The 19,487-nt window shown below is 38.2% G+C and overlaps 3 protein-coding genes across 3 annotated transcripts in view; 2 read left to right on the forward strand and 1 right to left on the reverse strand.

Annotated features, from left to right (window-relative positions):
• Positions 1-16,544, forward strand: part of LOC115694497 (disease resistance protein RUN1-like) — an 88,182-nt gene extending 71,638 nt beyond the window's left edge. Inside the window, exons 3-8 of the mRNA XM_056309253.1 lie at positions 8,035-8,775; positions 9,484-10,597; positions 13,684-13,758; positions 13,843-14,031; positions 14,150-16,325; positions 16,416-16,544. Of these exons, the coding sequence (XP_056165228.1) occupies positions 8,213-8,775; positions 9,484-10,597; positions 13,684-13,758; positions 13,843-14,031; positions 14,150-16,309 (4,101 nt within the window). The 5' untranslated portion in view covers positions 8,035-8,212 and the 3' untranslated portion in view covers positions 16,310-16,325; positions 16,416-16,544. The remainder of the gene's footprint in view (positions 1-8,034; positions 8,776-9,483; positions 10,598-13,683; positions 13,759-13,842; positions 14,032-14,149; positions 16,326-16,415) is intronic.
• LOC115664544 (uncharacterized) overlaps positions 1-19,487 on the reverse strand; it is a 100,579-nt gene that overhangs the window by 28,319 nt on the left and 52,773 nt on the right. The window lies entirely within an intron of this gene.
• LOC115663621 (uncharacterized) overlaps positions 16,953-19,487 on the forward strand; it is a 132,799-nt gene continuing 130,264 nt past the window's right edge. The window contains exon 1 of the mRNA XM_056309577.1: positions 16,953-17,113. The gene's annotated coding sequence lies outside the window, so the exon portion shown is untranslated. The remainder of the gene's footprint in view (positions 17,114-19,487) is intronic.

Below are 19,487 nucleotides of genomic sequence, written 5' to 3' on the forward strand. Positions count from 1 at the left end.
GCGAGCCCTTCGGACTTTATTGTTTTCTAGGTTTGGATCATTCTTGACCTTGGTAGATAGGGATGTGTGTAAAGGCTCCTTTGAAAAAAAAAAAAAAAAGACTTGCATCTTGTGCTAAAGTTATATATCTCTGAGAAGTATCTCAAATTTGTGTATCAGGAAAAGGAAAAAATTGACAAAGTAATACTTTTTCTTAATTACATTTTTACCTTTATATATATTTATATTTCAATGGAAGGATCTAACAAAATATGAGAGTTAGTTGGTTAAAGAAGTAAATTTCTTCGTCAAAGACGCGCAAGTCCACGGTAGGATTGTGTGTACCCAAGCACAACTGGCTCATCTTTTGAGGCAAGAGAAGAAGCCATTTCCAGTATGTACACCTTGCCAAAGTTGCCAAGTAAAGGAGATGATTGCAGGGCTCTTTTGAAATAGCATCACGTGGAAACTAATTACCCTTGTGAGCACCTCGGCTCCGACGTAAAAGTATTGATTCTTTCTGTTAATGGGGCAGGTAAAGCCAAAGGTCGCCCATCCTTCACTTTGATTCGAGTGGCCACGCGGTCCAATTACAAAGAGAGAGTAACAAAATATCCTTTTAAGTCTAAATTGAGGTAGTCTTGTCCATTTAGAGGAAGGGATTGTTTTGGTGGGTTTTCGTAAAAAAGGCGAGGGTAAAAAAGAAGTACAATTGCCTCGTCGAAGAAAGGCAATTCCACCACAAGATTGGGAGTCTTCAGAGAAGAAGTAAAAGCTTTTATTTAAAGTCCCAAGTGCTTGTGCTTGAGGAGGAGAAACGCCAATCACCATAAATCACTCAGACCCTTGTTTTTTACTGAGATATTTGGTTTTGATAGCTTTAGGATTTTTTTTTTCTTTTGGGGTAAGAAATACTACTTTTATTTATCATTAGAAGTTCTAGACAAAATCCAAAGAAGTTGCGGGGTTGGGCTAATCAAGAAGAAAGAGGGGAAAATTACTAAAAAAGTCCTAAATCTAATATAATTGTGTCAATTCAGTCCTAAACATTTTACATTTGTACCAATTCAGTCCATTTGGCTAATTTTGGCAAGCCAGCGCTGACGTGGATGTTGGCCAACGCCCACATCAGCGCCGGCCGATGCTAACATGACAATTTTTAATTTTTTTATATTAATTTATTAATTTTTTTTCTTTTTTTTCTTCCTTCTTTTGTTTCCCAGTATGGCTGGCGAGCTATGGCTAGCGAGGGTCATCGAAGCTCGCTGGCCACAGGGCGCGGGCCACAAAGCCCTTGCTCAGCCTCGCCCAAATCTGGGCGAGGCCATGGCCACTATCACCCATGGTTAGCGAGGCTTACTTCACTAGACTTCTCTTGGGCACAATCAAATGTAAATTTTTTTTTTTTGTAACCCAGGAACTCCCCGCACAGCCGACAGCCGGAGGGGTAAACATGGGGTGACGCTAGCGCAGGACCCACCACCACGGCGCCACACTTAAGAATCCCTAACGACTACGCTGGGGTTCGAAGTTCGATCCCTTCGTGGGGGGACAAGAGCGCAAGCTAACGCAGCCGCTGCGGGCGGTGGTAAATGTAAAAAAATTAATAACAAGTATATTAAAAAATTGCCATGTCAGCGTCGCCTGAGTGGCCGGTGTCTACGTCAACGTTAACGTCGGCAGGCCAAAATTAGCTGGATGGACTGAATTGGTATAAATTCATAAGGTTTAGGATTGAATTGGCAAAAAAATATTTATGATTGAATTTGGCATAATTATAATAAGTTTAGGAATTTTTTGATAATTTTTCCGAAAAAAGAGTATTCAAATGTTGGGTTTTAGCTACCCAATCAGCTAATTGATTCGCGATGGGCCACGGATATACTTTTGAAATTAGCCCACTGGTCTCGGGGCGTCCAAGACACAAGTACCTCCACCTCCCATGCCCCCACGTGATTACGTTCCAGCAAGAGAGAGACTCAACCAGCGCCGCGTCGTCCGACTCCCGAGTACCAAGCTTCTCTTTTACTACTTCTAGATCTGAAAGTGCATCAATAGCCTCTACCACTACCAGAGAGCCAGAGCTTCGGCCTGAATCGGCGAGCAAGCGGGTGATTTCTTCATCGCGAATCCCATCGAGCGGTACACCTGAGGCGTCGCCAAGAACACCCGCAATCGCTCCTTCCGAACCACACACCGGCTTCGAGGGACCCCCCATCGATATTTCATCTTGAGGGATCGGTTTCTTCGGCGGGCACCGATTCGCAGGTAAATCAACTCGAATCGTGTCAAAGTCTCGAACTTTCAGCGTCCCGCTTGCTATGATTTCTGATCACAGGCTCCGCCGAGGCAAATTAGGGTTCCTGTGTGTTTGGGGGGGTTTCTTCGTCGGAGCACAAGAGGTCGTCTCTGGATTTCCAGATACACCGGAGAAGAGCTGCGATCTTATCGAAAGATAGTGAGTTCCCTTGTCTGTCGTTGGTGATTTTCGTAGTAGACACTCGTCCTTTCTCTTGGATGTCCTGACCCCGAGATCTGCAAAATTTGCCTCGGTGTCTTTCCGAACCGAGCCGGTCCGGGTTGAGGCGTGAAGTTGTGAATCCTTGGATTGTACCGCCTTCCGGGACTCGGACACGACTTGATCTGCTGCTGCTTCTTCGAGGCAACTTCTTACTCTCAAACACTGAAACCCATCACAGTAATTTCATCTCCGCATTGCTCCAAGAGGTAAGCCTGACCTTCATTGATAGGAGAAAAATACATTTGATTATTACTCATCGCACAACACCTAACGTCCTTTTAAGGCATACAGAATACTACTTGCGAAATTCCCTCTGGACAAAAAGCCCGTCCGATTAAAATTACGAAAATACGCTTCTAGACCCGAAGTCCATCGGCCCTACAGGTACCCCGATTGTCCAAAATTACTTAAAGCCCGAGACATCCGAAATACTCACTTTTTGGCATAAATAATGCTTTTTTTCTTTTCCTTGAAAACAGTTAAAAACTAGATTTTTCCAAATATCGATGGTGCTGGTCTATTCTCTTCAATAATTGCACAAAACCTTTCAAAGGCTATGGATCAGAATTGTCAACAACAAAAATTTATCTGAACAGATCAGATCAACTAGAGAATTTTTGGATGTCCATAAAACCATTTTCCATTATATTGGCAATTTTCGTAATTTCTAGAAAATGACAGAAAATTCAAATGTTTTTCGGAAATTATGAAAAATTCACAATTGTACTATTTTTTTTGTGCTGGTTACAATGGGAAACTTGAAAGTGAGCAAAGCTGCTGGTTTCAATGCACTTACACATATTTAATATGTGGACAATTTTTAGGGGGACTTTATCTTTGCAGATTGAATAACAGAAACTCGTCATAAAGTATTGTTTTCACGCAATTTAACTACTTACGGCAAAGACGTGACTTTTACGTGTATATATAGCGTAGAAAGTTACTGACCTACGACAGATTTGACAATACAATTTATGCATGTTTAGGGCGGGGGAGGAAAATGTAGTATGTACAGGAAGTAAGAACGTCTTTGATAATGAATGATATAATGGAAGATTCACAAGCCGGTTAGAGCCACATTTATGTGTTTAACAAAATGGTTTTTAAAGTGATATGAGAAGTGGTCATTCCGTACTCTGGTCCAAATTGTGTGACTTGACTTTTGCTTGCCATCTGAAAACAATTTAATTGCTACCAGTCAATCAGCGATGGGATACCTGTCCATCAATAATAAATGCAAGACTTATCGTCTAAACTGATTGGTCCCTTCTCTCTCTCTCTGATTTCTCACTTTATCTTTCACATTGAGCCTCTCTCTTGCAGAAACCATTCGAGACTATCGTCTACTGATTAGTCCTCACTCGCTTTCTCTGTTCTTTTCCCACTTGAAAGTTCTCGCCCAGGCTTGTTCAGGGTCTTCTCTCCCCGATCTCGCGCCTCTCTTTGCATCTCAGCTCGCAGGAGGTAATCACTTTTTCATCCCTTACTAGCGTGTCGTTTCTGTTGATTCTGTCGCTTTGTTATCGGAATAATCGGCTGAACTAAGTGTGTTCTGGGCCCTTTTTGTCTATTGGGGACGTCGGGGTGGCCGCTGAATAGCAGAGGAGGGTCTTCTATTCTCTCTTTTGGAGCCGCTGTTGCCTGTTAACGAGGTATGTCCCCAGCTCAGATTTTACTTCGGTGCAAAAAGAAAGCCCTTTGTTTTCGACTTTAGATGTGGCTAATCCTATGATGGCCTTACTGGCTGATTGTTAGTTGCATCGTAATTCAGTATTTGATCTTTTGTTGAACTAGAACGAGGAGGTCTGCAAGTGCACTAGATTCTATTGCGCACAAAATTGCCACATTTCACTTGAATCCAGAGACCATTATTTTTTATGCGTTGTGAGGTTTCTTTGTGTTTGAAGGTCCTAGATTAATTTATAGAAAAATAAATCAGAAAAATAAAAGTAGGCTGGTTTGAGGGTCAACTAGTTTGGTTCTCGGTCACAAACACGGAGCACCAATTATTACAGGATACGTTCTTGATGCTTTGTTCAAGACCTACTCATTCTGAAACTGATCATCCTAAGAGTAAGTCTTCTCTTAAGGAGATTTCATTCGACAATTTTACCTCCCTATAAAAAATTCCAAATGAGAAATATTATGTTTTCCTTGAATTGTTGGACCATTAATCCTAGAAAGTAGATTCCCTTTCACCTCTAACTCATTTTCTCCCTTCTTTAGTAAAAAAAAGAGAAAAAGAAAAAACTCATTTTCTCCAATAGCAAGAAAAAAAAAAACTTAAGACGTACGGTGAAAGTTTAAGCATTTTAACTATATTGCTACTTTTTACCTGCTCTCAACTCATGATAGTTTCAATCATCACAATATAAAACATACCAAAATCCATAGCATGATACTTCTTAAGACCTTTTACATGATATCCTATAGTAAGAAAAAAAAAAAACCTAGTTGATCTTATGACACATGAAAACAATCAAATAAATGCATATTAGGAGATTCACCTAGCTTTACATCACTCATTTCTTACACCTCTTTTGTTACAAACAATAAATTCATTCTTCCAAATGTGATTTATCAATTTTAACCTGACTTATCACGAATTTAGTTGATAATCCTATTCTACTTCCATTTAATTGGATAAAGAATCTTTGCGGTGATATTCTCAAGGTGGGCACTCCAACAAAAATGGGGACAAGCACTCGACGCCATTGTTTCAAACCTTGGTCGTCTCTAAAATTTTCCTCAGCAGCTTCCTTTTACAGATAAAATATCAATCAACTTTGTAGATTTGAAAATTTGAAACGAAAGGCTCAGTGATTAAATACCAGTTCAAAATAAATTCATTTTACATGGAATTGTACCATGTGGTGCCGGCATGGAATAGATAAAAGATAAATAACCACGGGCATTTTGTTTATCTCTACCTCACATTTCCAACTTCATTAAGAATATGGCAATTTTAAACAAAATTAGAATAGAAAATCACATCCACAATTACTAGCTCGGTCCTCTCTCGACGTCTTTCACACGTTTCTAATTCCGTTTCAACTCAATCATTATCTTTTAAGTGATTTATCGAATTCCAATTTTCAATAACCAAATAAGAAACTGGACGTATGCTTTAAATTTTTAATTGAACGCAATATACTTGTACACATATTCTTATAGCCCAATTGAAAAACGCAAACGTTACTCATGAGTGGATCAAGCCAACAGGTTGTGACTTGAATAGGGTGAGGTCCAAAAGAAGATAAGGCGAGGACTAAAAACATCTGCAACTGCTCCTAGTCAATCAATTACTAATTAATTAAAGATTTCATGTTCATTTTTTTCTTGCTTGGTAACAGATTCATGTTCATACTTGTTCATAGAGATTAGTTCATCGATCCTTTTATGCAGCAGAATAGCATCTTTCGTTCCAACTTCATTCCCTTTTTTCACTTTCAATTCATGTTCAAGAAGGTTTCTATGTGTCATGAATTCATGATTCAAAAGGCTTTTGGACGTTACCTCTAAAAGTAAGCCCAGACACTTCATTCCCTTCTTTTCTATTTTTTTCCCTAAATCATCTTTTATTTTTTTGAATATTTCGCATGCTTCTATTTTCATTGTTTTACTGACTTTACAAGAGCTGAATGATATGTCAACAAAATTGTAATAAAAAAATGGCCCGGAAAAGAACTCAAGGATAGTGTACAAGTATTTCATATATCATTAGTAACTTAATACTAACGCGTCATGCTCATTTGGTGTCATTTAACAAATTATAGCTCTATTTTGTGGACAATATATCAATCGATAATTTAAATTTGAAAGTTTGAAGTGAACAGCTCGATAACATGGTATCATAAATTTGTCCTATATAAAATTATTGGCATGTGGGGCCAGCACGAAATAAATAAGAGAGAAATGACAACGACCATTTGTTCATCTCTACCTTGCATTTTCCAATTTCATTAAGAATATTTTAAATAAAATTAAAATATTAAATCACCAAATTTGAACCAAAAGATAAGAGAAGTGAAGCAACCGACCTGAAACGAATAGAGAAGCAACATTCACGCAAAAAGAGAAAAGAACATAGGAGAGAGAGAGAGAGAGAGCAAAAAAAACTCAAATGAATCATGAAATTTCAAAGACTTTGGACATTCTTTTTTTTTCATTGTTTTTGTGAGCGATCATGTTACTAAAGATACAGTTGACAATTCATGTCGTGTCATATTAACTGTGTCATGTCGAGTTAGGATATAACACAAATATGGCAAAACCTGAACAAGAAATGTTTAGTAAACGCGTTGAATTGCCACAATACGAACACGACACTTTTAATAAAGAAGGTCAGATGACACAACACGACAAATGCGATTATTAAACGTGTCACCATATGAAATGCCAACATGACACCATGCAGTATGCTAACCTGTGTACATGCAAAAAGACGCAACACATTGCATTACATCTAAAGCAAAGAGCAAAATTGCTCCCCGTGATATTCTAATTACTAGTGAGACGCAGCCTTTTGTATTAACATTAATCCTATTTAAGAGTCATAAAATTTTATCACACAAAAAGCCCCAAATTTCGAACAAACTAAAGCCATAAATTTCAAATTCTAAAAATTAAGAACAAAAAAACAAGCAAACCACGAAAGAAGGGAGGGAAAGTAAAAATCAATATATGTTGGGATACATGTTGGGTGGAAATGATGTAAGTGGAACTTAATTTCTTTGATAGACTTAATTATCCTTCATTTTATTCACTTTTAAAAGGAAGTAAGGCCAATTTTGTAAGAAAAGTGCAATTTTTGCATTACCTCTCATTTCTATGCACTTTTAGAAAGAAATAAAATGTGGGCCCAAAAGGAAGTATTTCCCTTTCATTTAGAATGATTTTCATCGACTTCCTTCATAATTTAAATAGCTGAGTAATTTGAAAATTTTTCCTCGATTAATATTTTAGCTTTAGTTAATTTTACATATCAGCGATGCTTGAAACTTGAATCCTGCCAAATTAAAAACGTGATTGATAAAAATTTCCTCCAATTAGGAAAGTGCACACATCTAGAGGATGAGGTTTATTGGGCAACAATCAAACGACACTACATAAGTTTGGCCAATGAAAATGGGATTAGACAGAAGGGGTTTGTGAAAATGAGGCGGTGGAGATAGTTAGGGTTGTTTATATATTAGGCTAAAAATAATAAGAGTAAGGTCTCGGATTATGATAAGGATTAGGCATTGTGTGAGCTTATATTCAGAAGAAGATGCTTCCATGGATTTTGTACATAATTTGAATATCTTAGGTGTGAATTGAAAGAATCTGTCTTTAAATATCAAAGACGTGCGTAAAGTTATGTAGTTGTTCAAATGTGTTTTAAGGAAGTTGACTAATTACACTTCAATATGTTTAATTTCAAATATGTGTTTCTGAAGAAGTAAATGATGGGGGCTTTTTGGGGGCCTCTTCATGGCCACCTAATATTCCGCAGTGAAACAACGTCAGCTAACTCAATTGAAGGCCTTTCTCAGGAACACGAACCTTCTTCAGCATTGCCTAGAGGGGAAATTGACGTCCACGTTATCCAGAGTGGACCCAGCCAACAAGCATTTGCAGAAAAGCATCCTAAAAGCATATTTCGTTGTTCGTCAATCCTTTTAAGCAGCAGAAAAGCATCTTTTTCGTTTCAACTTTCCCCTTGAGATCACCATGGACAAAGAGCAAAGTCAGAGAAAGAGAGCAGAGGAAGAGAGCATTGAGGGAGCATCCACTTCTTCATTCATCTCTCCAGTACCCACAGATGTAGGCAGCAGTCAATACGACGTGTTCTTGAGCTTTAGAGGCTCGGATACCCGCAAGGCATTCACCGATCACCTCTACCATAGTTTGATCGAGGCAGCGACTGTACCGATTTATGTGTTCAGGGACAATAACAGCATACCAATAGGTGAGGAATTTGGTTCGAAGATTCTCGATGCCATCACACGATCTAAGATTTCGATCCCCATCATCTCTGAAAATTATGCTTCGAGCAAATGGTGCCTCCGCGAGCTCATTCATATCATGGACTGCAAGAAGAGCACATCACACATAGTGTTGCCCATCTTTTACAAAGTGGACCCATCAGATGTGCGGTATCTAAAAGGAAGTTTTGGGGAGGCATTCCATTCGCATAAAAAGCATTTTGATGAGAAGGATATTCAGGAAGGGCAGCGAGCACTTAGAGAAGTGAGTGACTTACATGGATGGGAATCCGAGAAAGTTGCTAACGGGTACTTTGCTTTTGCCTGAACTTTTCTTTTTTGATAAGTGAGTTTTCTTGTTCATGTGAAATAGATGAATCACAATGGTTTCCAACGGAGCAAAAATCAAAGAAATGACAACCCCTCCGGTCAATAGTATCATTCACCAAACAAAACGCTTAGAAAGGACTCGAATGCTCAGTCTTCCAAAGCTTTATCACCCCCAGATACAATAGACGTCCTCATGCCAATGAAAGTCGGCTAAGTTGAAAAGGACCGGACACTTAGTTCACATTTACCATGTTTAGGTTTGATTTCCACTATCAGTAAACCCCATTGGTAGCGATCTGTAAATCAACTATAAGTCCTCAATTTAGACATGTGTGCTGCCCTAGCCTTAGAGTGGAGTAACCTCCTTTTCTCCTAAACTTTTTTTAATAAAAAAAAATCGATCTCCTATCATTCAACTAGCAGCACTCTTAAGCCTTATAACAGATATTATACTTCTAAAGACTCTTAACGAGCCAGGTGCACCGTCTTATTCTATTTCAACAACATCCATCTAACGAAAGAGAAAAAAATGAAATGGCCACTAGCTATCATCCCCCATTGTTATTTGTGAAACCAAAACATCTTGCATGTTAATTGGCCCCATCCATTCTTCACATGTATGTCGGTGTCTTTTGATGAGATTAAGTATAATTACGAAATTATCGATTGAGTTTTGTACTTGGACAGGCATGAAGGAGAACTAGTGGAAAAAGTTAAGAAAAAGGTTATGAGCGAGTTGCGACAAGATTTTCAGCTTGATGTTAGTAAGCACTTAGTTGGAATTGGTGATCATGTGAACAAAATCAGGAATTGGGTAGACACTCCAACCACTAATGCTCGAATGATTGGAATCTATGGCATGGGCGGGATCGGAAAAACGACACTTGCCAAGGTAATCTATAACTGGCTGTCGAATGACTTCGTGCATCGCAGCTTCCTTGCAGATATTCGAGAAACAGCTTGCCGCAACGGTATTCCTTATTTACAAAAGCAACTAATTAAGGAAATTCTACGAATTGAACCTGAAGTTTGGAATGTTGACGATGGAATTAATATAATCAAATCTAGATTCAGAGGAAAAAAGGTTCTCATTCTTCTGGATGATATAGATGACAAGAATCAACTAGATGCGTTGGCTAGGGAACATAATTGGTTTATGGCAGGAAGTATGATCATCGCTACAACTAGAAATGAAGCCATTCTTGATCAATCTGAATTCGAGGTAGACTACAAGTATGAATTGAATGAATTGGATGAGGTGCAAGCTTTGCTTTTGTTTAACAGACATGCATTTCATACGGACCATTCTCCAAGGGACTTTGAGGGTATATCTAGTGATATCATATCCACCATGGGTGGACTTCCCTTGGCACTTCAGGTTGTAGGTTCATACTTGTATAAAAAAACAAATCGAAAAGTATGGGAAGATGTGCGGAAGCAATTAAAAAGCCAACCACATAGAGATGTGCAAAAGATATTGCGAATAAGTTACGATGCATTAGAAGATGGACATAAGCAGATTTTTCTCGATATTGTTTGTTTCTTTATTGGCGTAGATAGCGAAGTGCACAAACTCGCCATGTACATGTGGGAAGACCGCGGGTTTTATCCAAGTCAAGGAATTGAAGAGTTGAAGTTGAGGTGCTTAATTAAAATTGGAGATGATGGTGAGTTTATTGTGCATGATCAACTTAGAGACCTTGGAAGGAACATTTTTTGTCAAGGACAACCGTTTGACAAACCTAGCGGGCCATGGGATTACAACAACAGGGGAGCCTCAAGAGTAATATGGGAATATAAGGTAAAATATTACACTCCTTTCTTTTTCTCTCCCTCTTATTTTAATATATTTAATCTGATTAATTCTAGTATTTCGTCTAGCATGAACAGATGCTCTTACTTTCTAGGAAATTTTTTTTTGTAAACATCCATTTATGTCCATCGTATATTAATCGTGACAACTAAATAAATTATAAGTATCCGAGAGATGAAAAAGTTAAATCATTTGATTCGATTTCATTGATATAAATTACATCCGTAAAAATTTAGGAATTGGCAAATAATATGTATTAGGGCCAATTATAAGTATCCGAATGTAATGTGGTGCTCCTGTGATTTAGGAATCCAATTTTTGATTTTTTTTTCTCCATTTTGATTTTGAAGATACTCGTCCCTCTGCTCTACCAGTTATTTCTATCTCTTTTCATTCTTATTTCCTCTTGATAGATAAGATAGCAAAAATCCCCTTAAAAATATTTTCAGGAAAACCTTACTTTTTTTAAGGTTTTAACACGTTCACCTTGCTCATTTCTTATAACAAACATTACTATCCGCTATAAGTTCTTTTATATTATTTATATTTTTTGGGACAATGCCTCTTTTGTGCTAGAAACCGCTAGACTAACTTGACTATTTATAAAAAAAAAAGAAAAGAAAACTTGACTAATCAAAGGAAATTTCGTGCTGATTATTATATCCACACCTTTGTATTCATTATGTATGACTTCCAGCATGAAGCCAAAATTTTCAATTATGTTTATCTTTTACTTAAATTATCAATGCTCATGTCATATTATTATAATATATTTGTCCATCTTGATGCCTCATAGGCTCATGACTGATCAATGGCGACGAATTAAGCCTAGCAATTAACCAAGAGATGTTGGGCAATGGAAACATCTTTATATTCTTGATATAATTTGAAATAGTTCATTCCAACGAGTCGATATCACACTCTTTTGTTGATCCAATAACTTCTTAACATTAGCAAAAAGAGCACACAATACAGGTCTTTGGAAAAATGAAAAAAAGTTAAATTTGTTTTGAATAGACAGAAATGTTGAAAGATGATAATTAGTGTAGGAAAAAAATTAGGGAAAATACCACATAAAATATCAAACTATGTTACTTGTGACAAATTTACCCTGAACTTTTTTTTATGACACGAAAAATTTCAAATTGTCATTTGTGACACGAAAAATCTCAAATTATGCTACTTGTGACACATTTACCCCACAATACTTTGGCCGATGGGCATTTTCGTCTTTTTTCTTTTTCTGTTTTTTTTCCTTTTTTTGTTCCTTTCTTTTCTGGCGGAGGGAAGCCGGCGAGGGCGGTCCTTGCCGGTGCTAGGTTGGGCAAGGAATGCCCTCGCAGGCGTCGGGCGAGTGTCACCCTCGCTCGACACCGGCGAGGGTCGCCCTTGCCGGACTTCGACGTCGGGCGAGTGCTGCCCTCGCCAGATCCGGCGAGGGCGACTTCGCCCGACTCAAGCAAGGGTTGCCCTCGCCGGATCTGGCAAGGCGAGGACCGCCCTCGCCAGCTTCCCTCCGCCGGAGAAAAAAGGAAAAAAAAACAGAAAAGGAAGACGAAAATGCCCATGAGTGAAAGTATCGTGGGGTAAATGTCACAAGTGGTATAGTTTGGGGTTTTTCGTGTCACAAAAAATAGTTTGGGATAAATTTATCACAAGTGGCATAGTTTGGGGTTTTCGTATTACAAAAAAAAAGTTAAGGGCAAATTTGTCACAAGTGGCATAGTTTGGGGTTTTTGGTGATATTTTCCCAAAAAATTAAATGATTGTAAGGTAGAAAGATTTTGATTTAACTTTGGAAAATGAAATACTTATGGGACTAATTTCCAATTGTCCTGACTATTTAAAATATAATTCTTTCTATTTTGTTATATCCTATTTCTTCAACTCATTTTGGTGAAATATCTGCGAATTGTGTGTAAACTTTGGACGAAAGTTTGAGATTTGAAATCCCCTTTTCATATAGTAGACTTTTTAATGTAATATACCGTATAGATTGATGTACGAGTGAAAATTATGAAAGATAGCATGGGGTGATGATTACAACAATTGAGTGACTTTTCCTACGAACAAACTTAGGAGAAATGATAACCGTTGTAGGTTTTTCACTATTTAATATTTAAAGTAGAGATAACGACAAACGAGTTGAACCGTAAAAGTGAATCAAACCAACCAAAAAATAAAATTCTAACCGATTGAACTTTTGGGAGAAACTATAGGTATTATTATTAAAATCAATCAAAGCCATGTGGGATTTTTTTCACCATCTTCAACTAATTAAATGATCTGTTTTAGCAGGAAATTATAACAGTATGTTTCGACTTATAAGATGCAAAAAGAAAGAGTGCCATTCTTATGCAAACGGACATGTGTCTTCGGTTTTTTTTTTTGGTAAATAAAAATAAGTGATTTATCCAGAAACTTTCATATGACAGGCTTTGCTTAAAATCTAAAAAAGTGCATTGCTAACCAATGTCACCACATCTCTTTTTAAACATACTTTGCAAAAAAAAAAGTTTCAGTTTTTAAAAAAAAATGATTAAACACTCCACAAATATAGTTAATGAAAAGAAAATCGGGTCCTTCCTTAGCGACTTAAAGGTGGCTCACTAGAACTCTTTGACAAATTCTTTTGAAAAATTATACACAAGTCATATGAAAATTTACAAGTAAACATTTATATGTTGTAAAATGGTTTCACGTATTTCGTCTTAAATAAAATTCAAAGTGCACGAGCCATATAATTTGAAAAAAAAGAGAGCAGAAGATAAAACATTGAGGTGCATTTGCCTTAGCTGTTTTAAAGCAATAACTATTTTAAAAAATTAAATGCGAAATCATGTGTCCGTATTTATGTACGGGAGTGACAGGAAGATAACAAATCGTGCATATCCAAGATTTAAAAAGAAAAAGCAAAAATTATAAAGTTAAAAAGTCAATTTAGAGACTCTCAATGGATTGATTGGATATAACTGAAGGGGAATTGAAAAGGATTCCGTCATTTTTTTGGTCTCCTCGAATTCCTTCCGCCATACCCAGACGTCCTCAGATGAACCCTTTGAAAATACTTGCAGAGGCCCTTCTTCTCGGTCTGTGACTGGATGCGGGCAGCTTCAAGCGGAGACTCTTCTAACGAACTCCTTTCTGAAGTAAGATGGCTTGAGTGGCGCGTTGGGGGAAGTGATTCGTCTCTTTCGACGACCAGTTTGCATCTACCGAACTTATTGGTGCAGGATTTATCATGGAGCGACATCAAGCGGAGACTCCAACGAATTTGCATCTGCCGAATTTTTCTATGTTGCATCTTGGGAGACGATCCGCCTCTTCCGACGATTAGTTTGCATCTACCGAACTTATCGGTGCTGGATTTATCATGGAGCAGGTTCACAGAGGATTGGGAAGGATGGAGGAGTTCATTCATGGTAAGATTGGGGGAAAAAAGAAAGACACATCCTCTCTCTCTCTGATTTTCAGGTTTTGTTTTTGTTTAGCCGATCCCCAACTCATTCTTTTGACATCTTATTCTCCTTTTTTGTATAGGCGTCAAAGCGGCTACATGTTCTCGACCTTGGATGGTGCGAAGGTTTAAGATGTACTCCCGATCTCTCGGCTTTCACGCAGTTGAAGGTTCTCTGCTTGCGCGGTTGTGCCAGACTGGAGCATCTCCACCCTTCTATTGGCAAACTCAAGAGCCTCGTTTCCTTGGACTTGAGGTTATGTCATAGTCTCAAGGAGCTACCAGAGGAAGTGGGCGAATTAAAAGATTTAGAAGAACTTGTATTAGATGAATCTCGTATTACAGAGATCCCTACGTCTATTGGTTCTCTGAGGAAGCTGAAGAAATTGAGTGCCTTCTGTTGTAAGTCACTGAGAGAAATCCCTAGTTCAATTGGGAATTTACATAATTTGCAACATCTGAACTTGTTTGGCTGCGAAAGTCTCAAGGAGCTACCAGAGGAAGTGGGCGAATTAAAAGATTTAGAAGAACTTGTATTGGCTAAATCTGGTATTACAGAGATCCCTACGTCGATTGGTTCTCTGACGAACCTGAAGGAACTGAGTTTCAGATGTTGTAGGTCACTGAGAGAAATCCCTAGCTCAATTGGGGATTTACAGAATTTGCAACTTCTGGACTTGTATGGCTGTGAAAGTCTCAAGGGGCTACCAGAGGAAGTGGGCGAATTAAAAGATTTAGAAGAACTTGTATTAGATGAATCTCGTATTACAGAGATCCCTACGTCTATTGGTTCTCTGAGGAAGCTGAAGAAATTGAGTGCCTTCTGTTGTAAGTCACCGAGAGAAATCCCTAGTTCAATTGGGAATTTACATAATTTGCAACATCTGAACTTGTTTGGCTGCGAAAGTCTCAAGGAGCTACCAGAGGAAGTGGGCGAATTAAAAGATTTAGAAGAACTTGTATTGGCTAAATCTGGTATTACAGAGATCCCTACGTCTATTGGTTCTCTGACGAACCTGAAGGAACTGAGTTTCAGATGTTGTAGGTCACTGAGAGAAATCCCTAGCTCAATTGGGGATTTACAGAATTTGCAACTTCTGGACTTGTATGGCTGTGAAAGTCTCAAGGGGCTACCAGAGGAAGTGGGCGAATTAAAAGATTTAGAAGAACTTCTATTAGATGCTACTAGTATTGCAGAGATCCCTACGTCTATTGGTTCTCTGAGGAAGCTGAAGAAACTGAGTGCCACCTATTGTCACTCACTGAGAGAAATCCCTAGCTCAATTGGGGATTTACAGAATCTGCGGGCTTTAGGTCTCGCAGGATGCTATAGTCTGAAAGGGGCAATTCCAAGTGAAATCGGCGACTTGTTTTCGCTTGAGAGTCTCAATTTCTGTGACACATTGATATCTGACCTGCCAGAAAGCATCCGGAATCTTTCTTCTCTCCAAAGCCTTAGACTATCGGGCTGTGACAAGCTCCGGTCGCTGCCAGAGCTTCCTTCGGGCTTAACGGATCTGTGGGTCTCTTGTCAGAGTCCCAGGTTGCCACATCTTTCTAGCCTAATCCACCTAGAAGAACTCCATCTTTCGGCATGCCTTCTACTTGAAGACATCCCCAAGCTTCCCTCGAGACTCTTGAAACTCTGTATTGAGGAGTGTGGTAAGCTGATATTGCTTAAGCTCAACGGATTGAAGAACTTGGAGTTATTTATAATAAAAAAGTGCAGTTCGATTGAAAGATTGGACCTTTCACAATTAATTCGTCTGAAAAATTTACACGTTAAGGATTGCAATAACCTAGTTGAAATTCAGGGCCAGGAGAATTTGGAGTTCTTGGAGCGCATATTTATAGACGACTGCAATTCCATTAAAAGGCTTCTCTGTCCAGAATCACGGTGTTTGAAGCGGTTAGTGGCTGTCAGGTGCAACAATCTAGTCGAAATTCGAGGTCTTGACGGTGCGAAGTTCTTAGAAAAGTTGAATTTTACGGGATGCGAATCAATGGAGATGTTGCCAAATTTGACGGGATGTGAGAAGTTACGATCTCTAAATGTTCAAAACTGCAAGAAACTTACTCAGCTTGGGGCATTTGTAAAGTTGGACTTAATTGATTTGGATATCTCCGGTTGTGACTCATTGGAAGTAATACCGAAATTATCCGGAATACGTGTCTTTAGAAATTATGAAGGAGAGCTGTCTTACGACTCATGTAGTGATGATTACTCAACAGAGAGTGATTGATGTTTCCTCAACAGAGGTAAATAAGTAGTGAACAATCATTTTTCTTCTGAGATTCATGACCTACTTTTCATCACTATCTTCTTTTGACAAATGTTTTCCATGACAGGGTTCTGTACTTTCCTAAATTGCTAGTCTTACATAATTGAAGGAGTGGGGGAGTTGGTCATAGAAATGCTTCGGCCAAGATCAAAATGTTGATGCAAATGTCAATAGAAGGCATTGGTCATCTAGTAAGATTCTTCATCCTAGAATGGCCAGCATGAGCGAATAGAGTAATACTTTTCTCAAAGCTCTATTTTTTAAGAATGATTTGCTCCACATCTAGTATCTATTTGATGGATTTTGTAAACTCCGGATTGCCTACATATTACGTTATAGCAATATTTTTCATCCTTCCATTGGCAGCTTGTGTAGACTGCAAACAGATTAGCGGCTAGTGAGGCAAGGATGAAAATATCGAACATAGGTAGACAAGAATTCCCTAGTGATTTACAGTTTCCCTCTCGATAAACCTGGGATTTGAATATTTCATTTAGAGGCCGATGATCTTCCGCTACTCAATATTCTGAACTGCTTCAAAAGTCCATTTTTCCCTATGTCCAAAATTCATATTTTCTTTTAAAAATTCTTGGCCATTTTGAGTTCCTTTGTGAGTATTTTTGTGTGTCAAATTTGACTAATGATTGATATCCTGTTCAGAACAAACACCTTTTTATTTTCTCTGATGATAAAAAACCCAGTCAAGTTTATTATTGTTCCATTGATGTTCCTCTTGAATCTTACAAGACAGAGCATGAATTCCTAGTAAGTATGATAAACTGAGCTAAATAAAAGTCAAAGTTTCAAGTTTCTCTAGTTGGTGATAAAAAAAAAAGAGAAGTAGTTCTGACTTGTCTGTCATATATAATTATAGACCAGCTCAAAGCTATTGTTTTGAAAGATTATCAAGCAAAGGCGAACCGGTGCTGCTTTTGTGACAGGTCTGGTTAGTCTATGTAATGACTGAGGCTTAGTATTGGACTTCAATTCAATGAGTTGTATCGATAACCTTGTGCATAATTGGGACAATATTTCACCCGTTCTGTGAAACAAGCTGGGGCGAGGAGCTCAAGAATTTGCTAATTAGTTTGCATCCCATTTGATCCTATTGTTGTCATGGAATCGTTTTATCACATGATTGATTTGGGTCTGGCTAACTTGGCAGAGGAACTTCAAGTTTCATGCCAGAGCCCAATCAAAATGATGAGGGATTTTGCAGAGGAAGAATCAGCAACAGTTGAGGGCCATCTTGCGTGCCAACCATGAAGAGGCTCATGGGCCAACTCGATTGTACTGAGGAAGTTTCGGTGGTTGTGAAGATCCAAACACCTGATTTGGTCTCAACAGCACATTCCTGAATGCTTGTTAGTGTAGTTTTCTCAATTGAATCTGCTGTCTGTATGCTCATTAGGTTCTAAGTCTCTATTAATCTAATAGGTACCTGCTGATTTTTCTGTATGTGACCTTGATGCAGAGTTGTTTGATGCAGTTGCTTTCTAATGATATCGCTCTCATGCTTTCCTCAAGACTCTTGAAACTCTGTGTTAGAGAGTTTGATAAGCCGATATCACTTAAGCTTGACGGATACAAGTACTTGGAAGAGCTTTCAACAGAAAAGTGCGGTTCCATTGAAAGATTGGACTTTCACAATCAATTCGTCTGAAACAATTATGCGCTGAGCATTGCAATAACCTAGTTGAAATTCAGGGCTGTGAGAATTTGGAGTTCTTGGAGGACATACTTTTATGTGACTGCAATTCCATTAAAATGCTTCTCTGTCCAGAATCGTGGTGTTTGAAGCATTTAGTGGCTAGGAGGTGCAACAATCTAGTCGAAATTCGAGGCCTTGATGGTGCGAAATTCTTAGTAAAATTGGATATCACAAGATGCATATCAATGGAGACTTTGCCAAATGTGACCGGATATGAGAAGTTATGATCTCTAGTAGTTGAAGACCGTAAGAAACTTACTCAGCTTCGGGGATTTGAAAAGTTGGATTTAATTGATTTGGATATTTCTGGTTGTGACTCATTGGAAGCAATACGGAAATTATCTGGAACACGCCTCTTTAGAAATTATGAAGAAGAGCTGTCTTGTGACTCGTGGAGTGATGTTTCCTCAACAGAGGTTAATTAACAGTGAACAATCATTTTTCCATTAAGATTCATGACCTACTTTTCATCATTACCTTCTTTTGACAGGAAGGTTTTCCATGACAGGTTCTGTACTTTCCTAAATTGCTAGTCTTACATAATTGAAGGAGTGGGGGAGTTGGTCATAGAAATGCTTCAGCCAAGATCAAAATGTTGACGCAAATGTCAATAGAAGGCATTGGTCATCTAGTAAGATTCTTCATCCTTGAACGACTAGTGTGAGCGAATAGAGTAATACTTTTCTTGAAGCTCTATTTTTTAAGAATGATTTGCTCCACACCGGGTATCTATTTGATTGATTTTGGAAACTCCATATTTGCCTACATATTACGTTATAGCAATGTTTTTCATTTGTCCCTCCATTGGCAGCTTTTGTAGACTGCAAACTGATTAGCTGCTTGTGAGGCAAGGATGAAAATATCAAACATAGGCAAACAAGAATTCCCTAGTTATTTACAGTTCCCCCCTCATTAAACCTGGATTTGAAATTTTCACCTAGAGCCCGATGATTTTCTACTACTCAATATTGTAAACTACGCCCAGATTTTCTCTGTCCAAAATTCATGTTTTCTTTGAAAAAATCCTTGGCCATTTTGAGTTCCTTTGTGAGTTTGCTTGTGTCAAATTTAACTAATGGTAGATGTTCTGTTTGTCCCAAACGGCTTTCGGTTTTTCGTGATGAACGAAAACCCTTTCAAGTTTCTTATTGTTAAGAGCATCAATTCCCCAGTAAGTATGATGAACTGAGCTAAAATAAAATATAAGGTTCAAGTATTTCTAGTTGCTGATAAAAATGTTTCTGTCATATATGAATGTACACCCCCTTAACATTACGAGTAGTCAAATTGTTGTTTTGAAATATTATCAAGCAAGGTAAACTAATGCTGCTTCTATAACATTACGGTTTTTTTTATAAAAAAAATCGGCTTTTATAAATATATACGACCATCACATACGGGTTGTCTCATTTCCTATTTTTTGAATGC

The sequence above is a fragment of the Syzygium oleosum genome, unplaced genomic scaffold (genome assembly GCF_021117445.2).
Source record: "Syzygium oleosum isolate NSW1041296 unplaced genomic scaffold, Sole_v2.1 Sole_v2.03, whole genome shotgun sequence".
Taxonomy (NCBI): domain Eukaryota; kingdom Viridiplantae; phylum Streptophyta; class Magnoliopsida; order Myrtales; family Myrtaceae; genus Syzygium; species Syzygium oleosum.